The sequence below is a fragment of the Tricharina praecox genome, assembly GCF_024521635.1.
Source record: "Tricharina praecox strain CBS 144465 chromosome Unknown BZA05scaffold_30, whole genome shotgun sequence".
NCBI classification, from domain to species: domain Eukaryota; kingdom Fungi; phylum Ascomycota; class Pezizomycetes; order Pezizales; family Pyronemataceae; genus Tricharina; species Tricharina praecox.
In genome coordinates, this window is record NW_026250432.1 from 296,580 (window position 1) to 314,763 (window position 18,184).

The 18,184-nt window shown below is 53.8% G+C and overlaps 4 protein-coding genes across 4 annotated transcripts; 3 read left to right on the forward strand and 1 right to left on the reverse strand.

The window, feature by feature from the left end:
- The first annotated feature begins 2,841 nt into the window (after positions 1–2,841).
- BZA05DRAFT_409699 (bilirubin oxidase precursor) lies at positions 2,842–5,131 on the forward strand. Its single transcript, XM_051484822.1, has 7 exons — positions 2,842–3,094; positions 3,158–3,255; positions 3,327–3,475; positions 3,547–3,851; positions 3,918–4,292; positions 4,363–4,463; positions 4,520–5,131. The coding sequence occupies exons 1-7, from the start codon at positions 2,950–2,952 to the stop codon at positions 4,997–4,999; spliced, it is 1,653 nt and encodes a 550-aa protein (XP_051335953.1). The 5' UTR covers positions 2,842–2,949; the 3' UTR covers positions 5,000–5,131.
- A 3,516-nt stretch (positions 5,132–8,647) lies between these two features.
- Positions 8,648–10,716, reverse strand: BZA05DRAFT_378757 (major facilitator superfamily domain-containing protein). The gene is made up of 2 exons (XM_051481865.1): positions 10,204–10,716; positions 8,648–10,142 (listed from the first exon to the last, which is right to left on the reverse strand). Exons 1-2 carry the CDS (start codon positions 10,489–10,491, stop codon positions 8,766–8,768), a joined length of 1,665 nt encoding a protein of 554 aa, XP_051335954.1. The 5' UTR covers positions 10,492–10,716; the 3' UTR covers positions 8,648–8,765.
- A 3,686-nt stretch (positions 10,717–14,402) lies between these two features.
- On the forward strand, positions 14,403–15,257 carry BZA05DRAFT_173761 (uncharacterized protein). Its single transcript, XM_051479224.1, has 2 exons — positions 14,403–14,614; positions 14,678–15,257. Exons 1-2 carry the CDS (start codon positions 14,520–14,522, stop codon positions 15,168–15,170), a joined length of 588 nt encoding a protein of 195 aa, XP_051335955.1. The 5' UTR covers positions 14,403–14,519; the 3' UTR covers positions 15,171–15,257.
- BZA05DRAFT_173801 (sulfate transporter family-domain-containing protein) lies at positions 15,065–18,017 on the forward strand. The gene is made up of 3 exons (XM_051479225.1): positions 15,065–15,616; positions 15,676–15,749; positions 15,805–18,017. The coding sequence occupies exons 1-3, from the start codon at positions 15,345–15,347 to the stop codon at positions 17,928–17,930; spliced, it is 2,472 nt and encodes an 823-aa protein (XP_051335956.1). The 5' UTR covers positions 15,065–15,344; the 3' UTR covers positions 17,931–18,017.
- The last annotated feature ends 167 nt before the right edge of the window (positions 18,018–18,184 follow it).

Genomic DNA, 18,184 nt, shown 5'->3' on the forward strand with positions numbered 1-18,184 from the left:
TGAGTCCGGGCCCGCTTCCGGCGCAATGACAAAGAACTCAGCCTTAAGAACTTCCAACACTGATGCCCCAAAGCCACCCCCCAGATTCATGGTTCTAAGAAAAATAGACTCGTGTTTCTCCGCAGCCTGTTCAGCTTCATAGATTCCACCCATCGGACCTGCAAGCATTGCATCCCCAAAGGCTTTCTTCTGTCGCTTCTCCTCTATGTGCTGGTGCTTCGGAGTGTTGGCTTCCAGCTTTTCCTCTGCCCTTCTCTTCCGTGAGTGAGCCTCTTCCAAGCTGATAACCCGAGTCCCCTTATTAGTCAACTCAGTCCGACTGCCCGGCCCTTCCCCATCGACTTTTCCTCTCTTCCAATTGACAGACCGTAAATGTCTGCTGGTTTCAATTTGCAGCGATTCCCTTGCCATTGACATTTTTCCTGACTTGACCATCTGCTGGACTCGGTCTCGCATGCCTGGCCGCAGTTCTACTCCCTGACACTCCATGAAGTCAAAGTCTTTCAACAGAGCCTCTTTTTGTTTCTTCAGCCCGATGGCATTATGGGGGGTGGTAGGAGGTGACGGCCGAGACTACCGTGGCTTTGCGGGTGGTGTTCTTGGTACCGGCTCAGCGGCGCCCTGGGGGGCCTCGACAGCGGGAATGCTCGTCGCCCGGCAGCGTGAATGCTCGGCGCCCGTCCTCGGCGCCCTGGGGGCCTCGACAGCGAAATGCGCAAATCTCAGTTCCTATTCCATCATTGTGAGCGATCATAGCAATTAATACCGTATAGCATAGAATTCTCACCTCGACTAAATTTGGTGGTGGTGGTGGTGGTGGTATACGAAGGGGGTTAGGCTGGCGATTCAGCCGTTCTCTGATTCACTCCTAGGTTTGATTTATTTCCTGCTCTACTTCGTTATCCGACTTCTTTCGTGGGCGTGCGGCCAGTACTCTATTTTATGTGGTGACTGCCTCCCACGAGGATCCTTTCGGCTGTGCTACTTACTTAAAAGTTTACTCTTATTTCTCCATAGATAATTTCTCCGGCTCTTGGATCTGCCAGTTGCACCTACCCACTCTATATTCGGTTGTGTTTGTTACTTCCCAGATCTATGTAGGAAGTACCAATTAAGTACTTGTTACTATAGTTAGCCCCGGACGACATCTCAAGTCTGGACAGTGGATTCTGCAGGCATCAATCATCGCCAACCCAAGGTCGCCAAACCCAAGAGTCCAAGACATTCCTTGCCCCTCTTCAGCAGCAGCAGCACCAATCCAATCGGGGGAAACGAAACGAAGGAATATGATCCTTCCGCTTCGCCAGCTTCCCGAGGAGAACCATATCTCGATCAGGGAACTGCTCTTACCCTCCCTCTACCCTCCCCATCCCCCCACATGCGCACCATTCGGATGATATCGATCGGGTGGCGACTCGCGAGATGTGGATGTGGATGTGGATGCGTTTCGGTAACTAACTAGCCGGCATCCGGAGCTCGCAACCGCGCGTGCTCCCCTTTCTTTTTTTTTCTCTCTCTCTTTCTGTTCCACGTTGCGCGCGATCAGGGACATACATATGTACACACGCACGGCGGGCGCGATGCTTATCTCTCTCTCGCGGCGGCACGGGTGCAGGTCACCATGGCAGATCGGGTTCCGCTTTTAGGGGGGGATCAGGACTTCGATCCGTGCTCTCGTATCTTGTTCGGGCTGAAAATAGCTGACTAGTACTACATGCTAGCAAACTACATGAATACCTAGCAGTGTGGATATTCGCGGCCCCGCAAGGTGAGCCTTGAGGACTAAATACATAATACATAGAGTACTATGTCTATACCTAGCTATGCTTTAAAGATGCCGCTACTCTTCTGAACAACTACAGGCTATATGTCGTGCGTTGCTCGGCGTCGAGATCTGGTATGTACACAGGTATATAAGAAGTATGCACTTATGTAATTCCCTGGAAGGAATAGCCTACCTACATACTTCGATACTACTACATACAGATGATAAAGGGGACGTCGCGGCCGGGCTCTCTCCTTGCATACAAACCTACTATAGTTGGGTTCCCTCCAACTGCCGTAACGTAGGTGAGCTGAGTGCCGTCGTTACAATCTACAGTAGGTAAGTACCGTAGTTAACGGAATCTATCTTACGGCAGCATGGTAAGGATCGTGTTCACCTGCCGCTAACTCGGTTACTGGGTTCCTTTCACCAGCAAATAGAAAGGAAGAGAAACGCGAGTGATGATACGGGAAAGGCTGGATCATGTGGCTGCTGCTGACAGCTGAATTCCCCATGCGGGCGGTCCCGATTCAAAGACGGCATACCTAGTTGCCTACCGGGTATAAGTTTGCACAACCCTTTTGTGAATCATCCATCATGCATGTCTCAGTGCGGACTGAACCCCCGGCGGGTGGTCTAAAACTAACCACCTATCCGAATCGTATGTAGGCAGAAGAAAGAAAGGAAGGAAGGGATTACTACTACTCCTATACATGCTCGCGGGTTTTCGCGAGAAATTCACCCGTCCGAATGCGTGATACGGGCTCGCAAAAGTTCCCGTTGCCTTAGCGTCAGTGCGAGCTTGAAGAGTCAAGACCGCCACGAGATATCCCCGGCTTGGTCAGTTGCAATGGCATATGTTGACGATAGTCTGTAGCAGGACAGGAAGGAGGTTGAAGAAGCGCTGTATCTGTATCACAGTGAGCAATACGGTCTTGATGGCCTCACTACCTAGTAGCTTGTGACATTTTTCCGTCAACATCATGCGATCATCAGGGTATGCACATATGTATGTATGTAGTAGTAGTGTATGTACTTCCGCCCTCAGCTGGAGACAGGCTTATAAGAAGCGGTACATCTCCTTGTTGAATCTCGCCATCCAGCAGCTTCTCCTCGGGACTCGGACATCAGCTTTGGGAATCACACTTCTCAGACATATCGCCTGTCATTTACACTCTTTCGATATGCGTTCGGCAAACACTCTTCTCGGTCTCCTCTCTTTGGGACTTGCACTCATTTCGGAGCATGCTTTGGCCCATCCTCTCACGGCCACTGAGGTCGTCAGGAGAGGAGATGACGAATGGCTTAGTCCGCAATATACCCTCTTCCGTAGGTGTCCCCCCATAATCCACCACATGAACTACTATCCTAAACATCTTCTACTACTACCAGAGGCTCCACTGGCCATCCCTTCGGTGATCAATCCATTGACTACTCACACCAACACCACCTCCGGAGAGGTCATCGATTTCTTCCAGATTTCGATTCAGGTAACCGACTGAGTTGATGTTCGACTGAAGGTTGAATCCTGGAGACTAATCCCTATTTTTGCTTGTGGCAGGATTTCACTCAGCAAGTGTATCCCAACAAGCCCGCCACCGCGCTTCAGGGATACAATGGCCAGTTCCCGGGGCCTCTCTTCCGCACCACAGTGGGACGCCGCTCTGTAGTCCGCTTCATTAACCAGGTTGCAAATCCCGCATCGATCCAGTAAGTCCTGCCTCTTCTCCGTGTTCTCGACGCTACCAGTGGCTCTAACGCCGCCGCCTCGGTACTCCCAGTCTCCATGGATCTCCCACCAGGCCTGTCTGGGATGGTTGGGCGGAGGACCTCATCCTTACCAACCAGTACAAAGACTACTACTACCCCAACGAGGGTGCGCGCACGCTCTGGTACCACGACCATGCCGTTCACATCACCGCTGTGAATGCCTTCAGGGGACAAGCTGGTGTCTACATCCTCTCGGATCCTGTGCAGGAGGCCGCATTGAATCTCCCCCAGGGGAAATACGATGTTCCGCTTGTGATCACCGACAAGATCTACAACAGCAATGCACAGCTGATCACTCCCGAGGGAGAGGAAGACAGTATGCTCCACTATTTTCCCACAGATTCCGCATGAAAACATTGCTGACCGTTCTTTTTTCCTCCAGGCTACTACGGCGACGTGATCCACGTCAACGGCATCCCCTGGCCGTTCCTCACCGTGGAGCCGCGCAAGTACCGCTTCCGCCTCCTGGACGCCAGCGTCAGCCGCTCCTACAAGCTCGATATCCGCCGCAGCAACGGCGCCAAGATCCCGATGGTCGTCGTCGCCACCGACAGCGGCTACATCCAGGGCCCGGTCTCGACCAACACACTGATCTTGGCGATCGCCGAGCGCTACGAGATCATTGTCGATTTCTCCGCCTATGCGGGCCAGACCCTTACCATGCGTAACGCCCGTGACTTTTCCAGGAACGAGGACTACGCCAAGACCAACTATGTCATGCAGTTCAGAGTCGGGACTACCGTCACGAGCACCGCTGGTGAGCGCTTTGTCTCCTCTTCCACTTCCTCCTATCGATGGGACTGGATCTGATAGAATGGGACGTGTAGGAAACGGACCAATCCCGTCCACCCTTGCCACCATCAACTACCCCACCAAGACTGGTGTCGACCACGCCTTCGAATTCGAGCGCTCCAACGGCGAATGGCGGGTAAGTCCCCTTTTTTCCCCTCTCTCTCTCTCTGATCCTCGCTGACCCGCGCTCAGATCAGCGACATCGGCTTCGCGGACGTGACCAACCGCGTGCTCGCGGCGCCAGCCAAGGGCGGCGTCGAAGTCTGGGACCTAATCAACAACTCCGGGGGGTGGGCGCACCCGATCCACATCCACCTAGTCGACTTCAAAGTCGTATCGCGGACACGGCGGGGCGTAGAGCCCTACGAGATCGGCTTCAAAGATACGGTGTTCCTCGACGAGAACGAGCAGGCGCGGGTGATCGCGCGCTTCCATCCGTGGGCGGGTGAGTACATGTTCCACTGCCACAACCTGGTGCATGAGGACCACGACATGATGGCGGAATTCGACGTCGGCAATACCAGGGCCGCCCCTGCGTATAGAGATCGCTTCAGTAATCCTATGACGCAGGAGTTCCGTGCTAGCCCGTACACCACCACGGATCTCACACAGGTGCAGAATACAGTCCTCCCGTTCTTTTCGGGGCTCGAGGCGTATAACTTCCCCGTTTAGAGGAACACGGCTATAACGCGACTTTCTTGCGTTTTTTGCTTCTCTTTTCTTTGCATTGTTGTCTGTTTTGTGCGAGGTACATAATGGCCGGAGTTGGGTTGGGTTGGGTTGTTCGGGTTGGGTTGGGTTGGGTTGGGTTGGGTTGGGAAGTCCGAAGGCTGCGCTTTGAATGTGTACTAATATTTATCGGCCGCTGTACTGTACGGTACGGCACTGTTGGGGCGGTGTGACGAATCGTATTAATAGTAAAAATCGGTGGATGTTCATTGGCAGTTACTCAACCCTTCATGTCTCTACTACCTATAAGACTTTCTCAAACTATTGGTCGTCGGCTACCTCGGTGGTACGTACTCGGAGTCATACCGGCAGGGAGAAGGAAGTGGAACTTGGTAAGTATGTACACACCGAGAGTGCCGTGTCAACCAATCATGTTACATCATTCGTTTTAGGAAATTTGACAAGTGTTGTAATATCTGTCTAGATTAGTCATGGTAGAAGGCACGGGCCTTTACCCCTATTCCCATATATCTACTGTTCTCACGAGGCTACAACCATACATTTCAATACTACACTGTTCACCACCATATCTTACCATATCTTACCATATCTTACTCTATATTTCCAATAAGGTTCAAATTTAATTTTTTGGCTTACTTATTCCTTCATCGATCGGGTGCGACTCCCTACCTGCCTGCCTACCGCAGCCTGCAGGTCGTACGTAACGATATATATCGCCCCGAAAATTTCCTATTCTATCTACCACCGCCGCCGTCTCTGAAGCGGGCCAGCTCGTTGCAGGCTTGCAGCAGCCCGATCTCCCCGGAATCCGAAGTCACATCGGTGCAGAGAAGTAAAATGAAAGGGAGAGAACAAATTCCGCCACGATTTAGATTCGTGAGTCCTCATCTGGGGTGCTTCGCCGGGCCAGGTACCAAAATGGTTCAGATTATGCGCACATGATAGGTACATGAATAGCGGCTAGAAACCCCAATACAGCCTGGCAGCACCGCCTTTGAAGCGATCACCTTGCCCATCCCCTCACTGCCCCCTCCCAGAGGCCCGAGCTCTATCCAAGCCTTTCTGCTGACGCCCAAGCCTGAAATCTCGCCCCCGACAACTCCAAGTCTCCAAGTTTCCAAGCCGGCGACCGAGTGATGGTGAGTGCACCCAGCAGCAGGGAATAGCACCCGTCAGCGACCTTCAAGAACCACGTCCCGCTGCATGACCAGCCTGACTAGCACGTTCCCTCCGTGGGCATCGAACCGAAGCTTAATCGGCGCGCAATCGGCAGCACCCGCAGCCCGCAAGCTGCAACTTACAAGCCGCCGACCGCAACGACAATAACAGCAATTCTGTACCTTTGCTTGCATGAAATCATCTTACCAGGTACCTAGTACCTAGTACCTGGTTATCTAAATGCCGGTAAGATCCACACGCCACATGGCAAATATCGATTGATTGGGCACGTATGAAATATCACTCGCTCTGGCCTTGTCGTCCTATGAGGTCGCGGACCGCGAGCGGGAAAAAATAGTTGGACAGTTGACAGGGAAACGGCGTTTATATAGTATATTTTCGCAATCCAGATGGGCCAGACGAAATCGATGATCAAACAGAAAATATTCCTCCTTCAGGGCATCTCCACGAGGCGGAGTGCTGTGCAGACCTGTTCTTCCCTGGCTTCAGCATCTCCACGAGGCGAAGTGATGTGCAAACCTGTTCTTTCCTGGCTTCATTTCGTTGATGCGCTCAATGTATATCTTCGGCTCTTCTGGAAAATGCTAGGGCGGTGAATAGCGGGAGCTAAGTCGCGCCGCCTGACGAATGTCGGGTTTGGGCAGTGGCCACGCAAATGGAGCGTGTATGTTGCCACGTTCTAGCAAGCATTGAATGGTTAGACGAAAAGGCAGCTGGAGGCATTACACCATAGAGTTTCCACCGCATGTCCAGAATATGTCGGGCGTGTATAAGGGGATAACCTTTCCATCTCACGATCCGCAGCGCGGTACTCATGTCGTCGAGATCTACGGTATTGGATAGGTATCGCAGTTCAAACTTCAAGCTCGTATAAGATCAGGATGGCTCAGCACCTAAGCTAAACTTCGTCGTTTCTCCTGTGCATCGCGCGTGCGGGGCACAGCACGCACCCACCACTTTATAAATTTCGACTTCATGTTTCTAGCACGGAAAAAACCTCGCGTGGCCTAGTGGTCTGGGCCATGCAATCGGCGAGGGGAGCTGAGGGAAAGGTTCCGGGTTCAAACCCGCTGAAAGACCTTTGTATTCAGCTCTTGGGGTTTCCAAGCAACCCCCACCGGGGGGGGCGGTGAAGGTTTTTGTTTCTGACGTGACAGGTGGAGCACAGTATATCACTCGGTAATATCCCGTGAAACGCCATACGCTGCCGGCTGTGGAAGCAAGAACCCATACGACGAACTTTGTCAGAGATAGGGGGGAGGAAGCGAATCTTACGGCGACGAATCCAGATCCCCTTACACAGGAGGTAAGGCAATATACAGATAGATCAAGACTAGAAGATGTGGCGGCGGGCTATGCGGTGATCTGGTAGATAAGCAGAAATGGGGATCTCTAGCTAAAGACCAGTTAGGTGCCCGAGGGCAGGGAGTGGGAAGCTGCTCTAGAGTAGAGCCCGCTCGAATAGGCAAACCGAACAAATTGCAAGTGGAGGTCAATAATCGTGTCAAAGAACTCGGTCATGCGAACTGTATCCGGAGATGTTTTCTGCTGGTTGGTCTCGGTCATGAGAACTGTATCCAGAGGAGGAGATGTGTTCTTCTATCTATTCTCGCCGGGGGGTCTATATCCCACTGACAGACATATTCTGTATATATACCTAGAAGGGCACCAGCCCGGAGTAGAAGAAGAAGCAAGCAACAAAAACATCTACATATTCCTATATATCCTCCTATCGATCTCAGTATGTATGACAAAATGGAGTTTCATAGGGGCATGGGAGGCAGTCATGTTAGTAAATGCGTACCTCTTAGGTAGTGAATACGTATAACGTGCAAGCAATTACCTAAGAGGTAAGTACCTAGCTGCGGTGGTAGTGGTAGTGGTGGTGGTGACAAATGCACCATCATTGTCATAGGATGCTGGCAACCGAATTTCGCAGCGCCACTGGATACGTCGCATGTGTATAAAGCAGGCGACAAGTACCGCAGCGTGTCGATAGAAGAATCGTCCAGGCACTCCTCAACTCAAATCTGACAGGCAGCTCTGCTCCGTCGTTGGTGCTCCTTTCAATCGCGTGTACGAGGCGTACGGTACGTACCCACCACTTTATGATTTTCGAATTCATGTTTCCAGCACGAAAAAACCCCCGCGTAGCCTAGTGGTCTAGGCCATGCAATCGGCGAGGGGAGCTAAGGGAAAGTTCTGGGTTCAACACAGGCCAAAGAACTTTTTATTCAGCTCTTGGGGTTTCCAAGCCACCCGCCGGGGGTGGTGTTGGTTTTTGTTTTTGTTCACGGGATATCACTCGGTATCAGATGTCATGTGACGCTTTTTTTTGTAGAAGTGAAAAAGTATTACTCGTTTGGGAACCCGTAATTAGAGGCATTAAATATGGTAAAGATGCGACTTTATATCCCGCATCTCGGTGCTATACTCTAACAATCTCTATCTGCAGCTCTATTATGTACCCCAAAATCCGATCGTCCCCGCCCTGATACGCCAGCTCCAACGCCAACACAAGAATGAAACCGAAACCCGAAATGAAAAGAAAGCAAAAGGTACCGCCATCTCACAGTACATACGTGAACCACACGCTGCGATCGCCGTCCCTCGCCAGCTGCTCCTCCTTCCTGACGAGGAACCCATGTCTCCTGCATCCCTCCTCCTCATCGCCACCGACTCTCTGCCCCTCCTCCGCGTCTTTCTCCATCTCCTCTGTCAGCCTCGCCTTCTCCGCGTCCCTCTGCCGATTCTCAACGACGTAGCGCCAGTACAACACGACACCGGACACCATTCCCAGCGAGACGAAGCCCAGATTCAACAGATGTCCGAGCAAGAACCGTGGCTGATCCTCCTTGCGATAGAAGTTCGCGCCCATGGCGCCCCCGAGCGAGCCGCAGCCGATGTACACGGCCATGGCGAAGCTGCGCTTCTTTGCCGAGGCGAGGTTGTTGGCGCACCAGGTGAGCGCGCCGGGGAACGCAGGGTACAGTCCGCACGACGCGATGAACACGCCCGCGTACGCGGCCTTCGGCGCCACCGCTGCGATCAGGAAGCCGATGAACATGACGACGTAGGAGGCGGCGAGGAAGGGCGCGCGGATGCCGATGCGGTCAGAGACGAAGGCGGTGATCAAAGAGAGGATGCACGCTGAGATGTAGATTGGCACCGTCAGGAAGTTGGCCTCCGTCTTGTTGTATCCCAGTTCCATGATTATCGTGGGAAGACAGAGGGAGATGCTGTACAGTGGGCAGGTGATCCCTAGGAAGACGAAGATGTGCAGCGGCAGGTGGTAGTCGGTCAGGACTTGCTTGAAAAGCCACGTCTTAGGGATCTCGGCGTGGATGCGCTCCTGTTCCGCCGGCGTCAACAGCGCTTCCTCTTCGCCGAACTCGTCAACCGACAGCCGGTGCAGCAGCAGCTCCTTCTCCTCTTCGGAAAGAAAAGTCGTCCTTGCCGGGACGTCGAGTACAAGCCAGAACGCGGCGACAGCCACGACGACGGTGACGAGTCCCTCGACGATCATGATCCAGCGCCACCCCTCGAGTCCGCCGAGACCGTCCATCTTGGCAAGGCCGACAGCGAGCAGGCCTGCGAACGCACCCGCCATAGAAGCGGCACAGAAAAAGAGCGCCTGTCGGAACTGCGCCTCCTTCTTGCGATACCACAGAGTGATGACATATGCGACTCCGGGGAAGAGCCCGCACTCCGTCATGCCGAGGAACAGCCGTGCAATGATCAGGCCGTCGCCTGTCTGCGACATCCCCATACCCACCGTGACGATGCCAGATGCTAGGGTCACAAGCGGCAACCACACGTTGGGCCGCAGGAGCTTGAGTAGCATGTTGCTCGGGATATCGAACGTGCTGTAGGTAAAGAAGAAGACGGTCAATGCCAGCGTGTAGTGTTTATCCGACATATGAAGGTCTTCCATCAGGTGGTAGGTCTGGAACACGAAATGCACTTCAGCACCAATCCCGGCAGCAAACGATGGTGGAGGAATTTACCTTGGCATTGCCAATGTTCTGCCGACAAAGGAAGCAGAGCAGGTACAGGAGCGATAGGATTGGAACGAGCCGGATGTCAACACGACGGAGGAGATGTGTGTGGTGCGGATGGTGGGTCGGTCTAGAGCATATCGACGCCTTTTCGTCGACAACTGATCCTCGGCGATGGAATTTCCTCTGCTCGCCCGTGAAGTTGATGGCAGGTTCCTGCCGTATGTGCGACACCGTGTCAGCGGGCGACGGGGTCAGCGTGCTGTCCGCCGGCGTGGAATATGTGGATTCGTCCATTGCGATCGTAGTTGCGGATGTGACGTTACGAGGAAGTCGAGGTCTTGGATACGGGCACACAATCGGTAGTTGACTCGCAGTGAAGTTGTGGGGACAATTCGAGTGATGATAATTATGGGAGTTGATCCGAATTAGCGCACAATAGCAGTGAGGAATTGACGCTTTATACCTGTGCTCGAATCCGAAAAGCCCTTTGTTGAGCACCAAAGGGCATATCGGCGTACGGCGGCTCAGCAACACGGCCGCACAGAGCAGAGTGAGAGTGGTTTTTCCAGGCACGCCAGCATCCCGGCGCAGATCCCTACCCAACGCACCTGTCAGGCCATCTCATCCCTCTCTCGCTTGTTCCGAGCCAACGAACAAACTTTCGCGATGAAGATCAGGCCATCCACGAGCACACGCATAACCTAGTGAAATCCCGTACCCAATCCCCAACGTTCGACACATGGCGAACAGGGGAGAATTTCCAAAATCCTTCCTTCGCCGACGTCACCCCCGTCGCCCTTTCGGCGCCGCTCGAAAGCCCCCTCCCGGAACCACCACCGGAACGGCGCGACGGCGCGAATCCCGCTCCGACGAGTCCCTCGCTTCGCCCTGGTGCCATTGGTGCGATTGCCGCTTGTGCATAAAAATCCCGAGATTTTCCGCTCACCAAAGAGAAGAGAAGAGAAAACGGGAGAGCTATGAAGGACACGCAAGTCCGCAGACGCCACAGTGTAATCGCCGCCCCTCTCCCCTCTCCTCCTCCCCCGCCCCACCATTCCGAAGTGCTGCTCCCAGTGGCTGTACATAGCGACGTCAAGTTATCAACCACGCCACAACCAGGACTCTATCTAACTAACCGGAGCAAGCGAGAATGTTCTCGACCAAGGTTAATCTCGATTCCAACCATGGCCCTGGGTTGACGAACGTTGTGGGGTGCCGTTGTGGGGTGCCGATGACTGCGAAACCCCCCACGCACGACCCACGTTAGGTAGACGTCTCCCAACCGTTTATCATATCGTCTGGGGCGGCACGTTTCCGGCATGTCTACTCCCCGGCATTACCCTGAGAGAATCCTTAAGCCGGACAGGCGCAGTATCAAACTCTGCTGATGAACATCGGATTTGTATCATGTCTAGGTAGCATGTGATCTCCACGGAATATCACTCGCCAACACACACCAAGCTCGATTTTTTTTTCTTTCAATTCCAGCATTGCGTCTTTGGTATTCCAGAACAACCTTGGAGCTACGGGATTGCCCATAGAATTCATGTTCTTCTATATGAGTTGAGTTCGCATCGACCGTGATGCGAACGTGATCTGCCGGCGGCAATCCGACAACAACCACACAGCCCACAGACTCCCAATGAATCACCGCCTTCGAGTCTTCGACGGATACGCGGAAAGCCTCGGCAAGGCTGTGTCTCTCTAGGGTTGCCGAAGGAAAAACCTCTCGCAAAGCCTGCCACAAACCGGTCACGTTGAGTGTCAAAGTTAAAATTCTAGGAGGTGATGGATGAGGTATGTACTTAGAATGGATCTAGGTACTGCACGGGAATAGGACTGTATGTAGCAACAATGCCGTCACTATTGCTTTCCATCATCTGGCATTAAAATTCCAAGCCTGGAGGCCATAACTACAACCTGAAGCACGGCGATTCGAGGAGATGCAATTCAGCGTCTGAAGCTTCTTCGTGGGGCCTCATCCGCATCGGATAGTTTGCCCATCGTTCCTTTCCAAGTGTGAGGTTAGGAGGTCGAGTATGTTCCAAGATACTATCTAAGGAAAGCTGGTTTCCATGATTGTATGATAGCTTTCGAGAAAGGGGCTTTGCAGTTTGGTACGATGCCGTGCTGAAAGCTTGGAAGAAGCACCTACATACACAATGGAATCTTCAAACCATCACAATACCTACCTCATACCTACCTATTTCGAATCCCGTGCTGAAGAATTCAACCAACATGAAACACCACTGGCAGTTCCATTTCCTCTAATGTACATGCCTGGTTAAGTTCCAGTTCAGTTCTAACGGACGACCGCATCACAAATCCACAATCTTCTCACAGCGGACAGGAGATTGGTTATCGATGGTATCCGCCCTCGGCCCGAACCGTATCTTCGACGACGGACGGCGGACGACGGACACTATTGATCGCAACATAGCCCCGCCAGCAGCAGCACGTACCTGGTAGTTACATTCCGCGCGGGTTTCTAGGACCCCAAGTCCCCAACTCCAATCTAGACTCCTCAGGAGTATGTACCTACGTTATCTACCTGATATCTACTCATTCGTAAGCCACAAGCGCCAAGAACTCCGAATACGCTTGCCTCGTGGCTATGGAAGTCCACTATCTAACCACTTTAATCGTCGCCATTTCAGCATGATCTCTTGTACTCCACAAAGTACCATATACCTCTACAACCTGATATTCGCCATCTTGCGTGACTCTGTCGCCACACTCGCACTATGTACCCGTTGCCACTCATTAGCTCATTAGCTCATTTGGAATTTTTAGCGTTTGTGTCTTGTGAACGAGTAGATACGGTACTGAATATGGAACTTGATCGGCTAGGAGATCTGGCGTGAGTATACACCGCTAGGCCGGCCATTTTGAGCTTCGTCTTTGCCCAAATAGGGGATGCGGCTACATATCAGATCGGGATTTCACATTTTTCGACCGTTGATCTGTTTGAGCAGTGAGCCCGGCCTAGAGAGGAATTGGCGAAGAGCCCTCGCAAAACAGTCGTGATCCCCGGTGACCGAAGTCGCCGAATCGAGTGATAGTTCATGATTATCGTCCCCCTCCACCCACCGTGATATCTCGTGAAAGGCGAGAGAAAAACGAGGGAAAAGCGAGCTCCTCTCTGTGGAGTGATAGAAGCGTATCATTATGAACAGACACCGCCCAGAGTCGCCAGTAATGGTGGCGTATATACTACTGTGGCCCGCGGATCCGGTTCGACTCACCTATTCCAGTCGGCTCGGATATCGTACCTATTGTCAGTCGGTAGTTACTTGGCGATGGTATTTTGTATATAAGTAACCACCAAGACCGCCGAGACCGTCGGCTACAGAATGGCATAGCTACGGCGTGTGGCTGGCTCCCTTCCCTCAAGCTCCATGGGACTGCAGTATGTACCGGATGCGGGACGGGGCGGGGCGGTGAGCGATGGTGATCGGCGGTGTGTGATCATTCCCGTGGCAGAACCAACGAAGAAAGGGGAACCTGTGATGTATTTCTTCCTCAGGCATTACATGGAAGGATGGGGTCCCTTCACCGAAGTTCACTGAAGGTACATCTGTTCTCTAGAACAGTGTGTTTTGTTTGCTTGCAATGGTAGCATTTTTGATCATGAGAGCCGGCGGTGTTGCAGGGCCGCGTTTTACCCGTCTTCTGATACTTCGAAGTACTCTATGTACTCACGCCTTATCGTAGCCATGTGGTCAGACAACACAGAAATAAAGCCATCAGGCGGTCGCACAAAATATCCACCTTGGTACATGCGAATCATCATGAGGAACAGACACCGGATCAAAGTATTCGGTTCGAAGCGAGCGACATCATGCCGGTACCTAGCGAACCAGTCATCGTCCAGCTCCCACCACGTTGTGCTCGTTATGGATGCGGAGGTATCGGTATTAATTGGCTCTTATGTCTTTACCCAACCACCACCACCCGCCAATATATACCAGCGCGCCTCCAGCGAACACCCGAGTATTTGCCCCTCGCAGACGGCCGCTCCATACTTTAGCACGTGCACAGCAATGAGATCTCTGGGGTAGATATGATCATGTATGTATTTACGCATAAATACGGCGAGCTCGGGCCCCCCATGCTGTCTCTCCGTCCCTGCAGCGCGGTGTGCGGCGGCATACGCGCATGCTGTAGCTCAGCACGTCAGATCTCCACGAAAGAGCGACGGGGGGAGGGGAAGGAGGTGCGGGCACCCAATCGGAATCGACGATCCAACACGATGGGGAGTCTGTAGGTCCAGGTTCCTCGCGCCCGACCGTTGTGCCTAGGTATTTTACACAAATGTAAGTATGTTGGTTGGTAGACATCGCCGACGTGGTCTGGCGGGCGGGCGTGAAGTGGTGGCTGGAGCCTGGAGCCTGGGGGGAACTCCGATGCGGACAAGGTAGAGATCTTCGTTTTTCTATCGTGTTGTTCTTTCTTCTAGAGCACATAACTACGGTGCTAGGTGGCAGTCCTTCTTTGTTGCGTTCTCCAGAGTCCAGTGCGGGTTCTTTCCCCAGCCCCATTTTCTCGCCGGGGCGATGTCGAATGGTCACAAAATCAGGTTCCATTATTACGCCTTCAAGACGGCTCTTGATTGGCTGCCCATCACGTCACCTCTCGCTAGCGGCGGCTCTTTGGCACCCCAAAAACTTCGAATCCATGCTACACCACGCAAAATCACTGCCCACGCAGAATCCGCCGACAGGATAACAACAGCAACTCGTCGCAGCGGGACGAGAGCAACGCGAGAAATGCCGCTTAGAAACCAGAATCCCAAAAAGAAGAACCGGGGTTGGCAGCGAGGCATCGAGCTCGGCGGAACCAGCATGGAGCTCCGGATCCGATCGAAACTCTACTATATGTGGTTATCCAGAGTGTTCTGCACTAGGATATTAGGTTGGAGTCCGTGTATCAAAACGGCCGCCCTCCCCCTCTCACCTCATCTTGCCCCATAAATTCACTTTCGATCTTTCCGTTATTCCTTCACTGCACTCGCCTGTCCAACCGTCCCCTCCCCCGCCCTACCGACCGACCGACCGACTCGTGCCAGCCGTGTTGTCGTGGCCGCAGCAAAAGGAAGCCCTTCTCCCCCAGGACCCATCGACCGCGGTCGCTACAACTACGGCAGTATGGCCAGTCCTTCGCCCCAATCCCCCAAGAAGTTGGGAACGCAGGTAGGACAAGGTCTCGCCAAAGTCCTCGGAATCGAGCTCCAGCATGCCACGCCCTACGAGCAACACGTTACCCGTGGGGAGTCGATCTACTCGCTCAACGGGGCAGCAGGCGCTTATATCGAGGCCGAACCGACCGTGGTGGAGTACTTCTCGCAGTTCAAACCCAGTGGCAGCGGCATCGGACAGTACTTGCTCGATTTCTTTCCGTTTATCACATGGATCGGGAGGTGTGTAACTCTTGTCGAGGAATGAAGTGGCTGGAATACCGTTGGCTGATCTAGTGCAGATACAACCTTAAGTGGGCTACTGGAGACTTGACTGCTGGTATCACGGTGGGATGCGTCGTTATCCCTCAAGGAAGTGAGTGCCATTGGATCTCAAAGTTGTTGGGAGAATTGTCGCTGACCAATGTTAGTGGCCTACGCACAACTGGCCCAGCTTCCCCCGGAGTTCGGTCTCTACTCTTCGTTTGTCGGTGTGATGATTTATTGGTTCTTTGCGACTTCCAAGGACATCACCATTGGACCAGTCGCCGTCATGTCGACGCTCGTTGGCAACATCGTTGCGGACCTCCCCGCTGATCAGCGGCCGACTATCGCGTCTGCGCTCTCGTTGATCTGCGGTTCCATCGTTTTCTTCATTGGACTTTTCAGACTGGGATTCGTAGTCGACTATATCCCGCTGCCTGCTATTGCTGCTTTCATGACCGGATCGGCGCTCAGCATCACGGCGGGACAGATTCCCAAGATGATGGGAATCAAGGGCTTCAGCACTAGAGGACCGGCGTATGAGATCTTCATCAACACCCTGAAGAATTTGGGCTCTACCAAGATCGACGCGGCAATGGGCCTCAGCGCTTTGGTGTTTTTGTACCTCCTCCGATGGATCTTCACTAGCTTCCTGCCCAAGAAGTTCCCGTCGATGCAGAAGACGTGGTTCTTCATCGGTACCCTGCGCACGGCTTTCATCATCCTGCTGTACACCATGATTTCGTGGCTGGTAAACATGAACCGACGGGACGACCCGATGTTCGGCATCCTCGGGTCTATTCCCAGCGGCTTCAAGCATATGGGCGTACCCACGATCGACGGCGACATCATCAGCAGCTTCACTTCGCAGCTACCGGCAGCCGTCATCGTGCTGTTGATCGAGCACATTGCCATTTCAAAGTCGTTCGGAAGGATCAACAACTACACTATCGACCCCTCGCAGGAACTGATCGCCATCGGCATCACCAACATCCTTGGTCCGTTCTTCGGCGCATACCCTGCAACTGGATCCTTCTCCCGTACCGCCATCAAGTCCAAGGCCGGTGTGCGCACCCCCTTCGCTGGAGTCATCACCGGTGTCGTGGTCCTCCTCGCCATCTACTGCCTCACCGCGGTCTTCTTCTACATCCCCGACGCCTCCCTCTCCGCCGTCATCATCCACGCTGTGGGTGATCTGATCACACCCCCGAACACCGTCTACAAGTTCTGGCGCGTCTCCCCCGTCGAGTGTGTCATCTTCTTCCTAGGAGTGCTGGTGACCGTCTTCACCAACATCGAGAACGGAATCTACTCCTCCGTCGGCGCTTCCGGTGCCCTCCTCCTCTTCCGCATCGCCAAAGCCCGTGGCCACTTCATGGGCAAAGTGAAGGTCCACACCGTACTCGGCGACCACCTGATCGCACCCGAGTCCGTAATCCCCAGCACTACCACCTCCATCACCGGCTTCCCCGGCCTCCCCACCGCAACCGGCCTCGACACCGCCGCCTCCTCCTCCACCGCCCTCACCATCCCCAAGAACTACGGCGCGATCAACGCCCCCGCCAACAAAAACTACGAGGCCACCCGCAACGTCTTCCTGCCGATCGACCACCGCGACGGCTCGAACCCGGCGGTCGACATCGTCAACCCGTACCCGGGCGTATTCGTCTACCGCTTCACGGAGGGCTTCCTCTACCCGAACGCGTCACACTACACAGAAGCACTAGTCGAGCACATCTTCGCGAACACACGACGTGGGAACCCGCTCTCCCTCGCGACCAAAGCGGGCGACCGAGCGTGGAACGACGCCGGCCCGAAGAACCCAGAGGCGCAAGCGCAGCTCGAGTCGTCAAGGCCCGCACTGCGCGCGATCATCCTGGACTTCAGCAGCGTCAACAACGTGGACATCACATCGGTACAGAACCTGCTCGACGTGCGCAACCAGCTGGACCGGTACGCGGAGCCCGACGTGGTGGAGTGGCACTTCGCCGCCATCGGCAACCGCTGGACGAAGCGCGCGCTGAGCTCGGCGGGCTTCGGGTTCCCGCCCCCCAGTTCGGGCGGCCGCGAGGGCTGGCAGCCCGTATTCTCTGTCGCGGAAGTGGGCGGGCATATTGAGCTGGGAGGAGGCGAGATGGAGCGAGAGATCGAGAAGTCGAAGGAGGCGGATCCCGAGGCGGCAAGAGCGCTCACCGGAAGACGCAGGGTCGTGCCTGTGGGAAGCATTAACCTCCCGTTCTTCCATATCGACCTCGAGGGCGCCGTGGAGAGCGCGATCAGGAATGTGCGGTAGTGCGGGGTGGGCAAGATGTGCACGATGTCTCGTTTTGTTTGATTTGCATGGGCGCGGCGTTGTGGACACGGACGGTGGGGTTGTTTTTTTCTTTTGGGCGACGGTGTATATATCTTGCGCGGGTACTTGGCTTGCTTGGCTACTTGGCTTGCGGTCGGTTGGGTGTAAATAATTATGATGTATCTATCTACATATCTATGGGGAGATTGGTATCTTATCTACTATGAGGAACGGGACTTTTTTCAAAGTGCTTT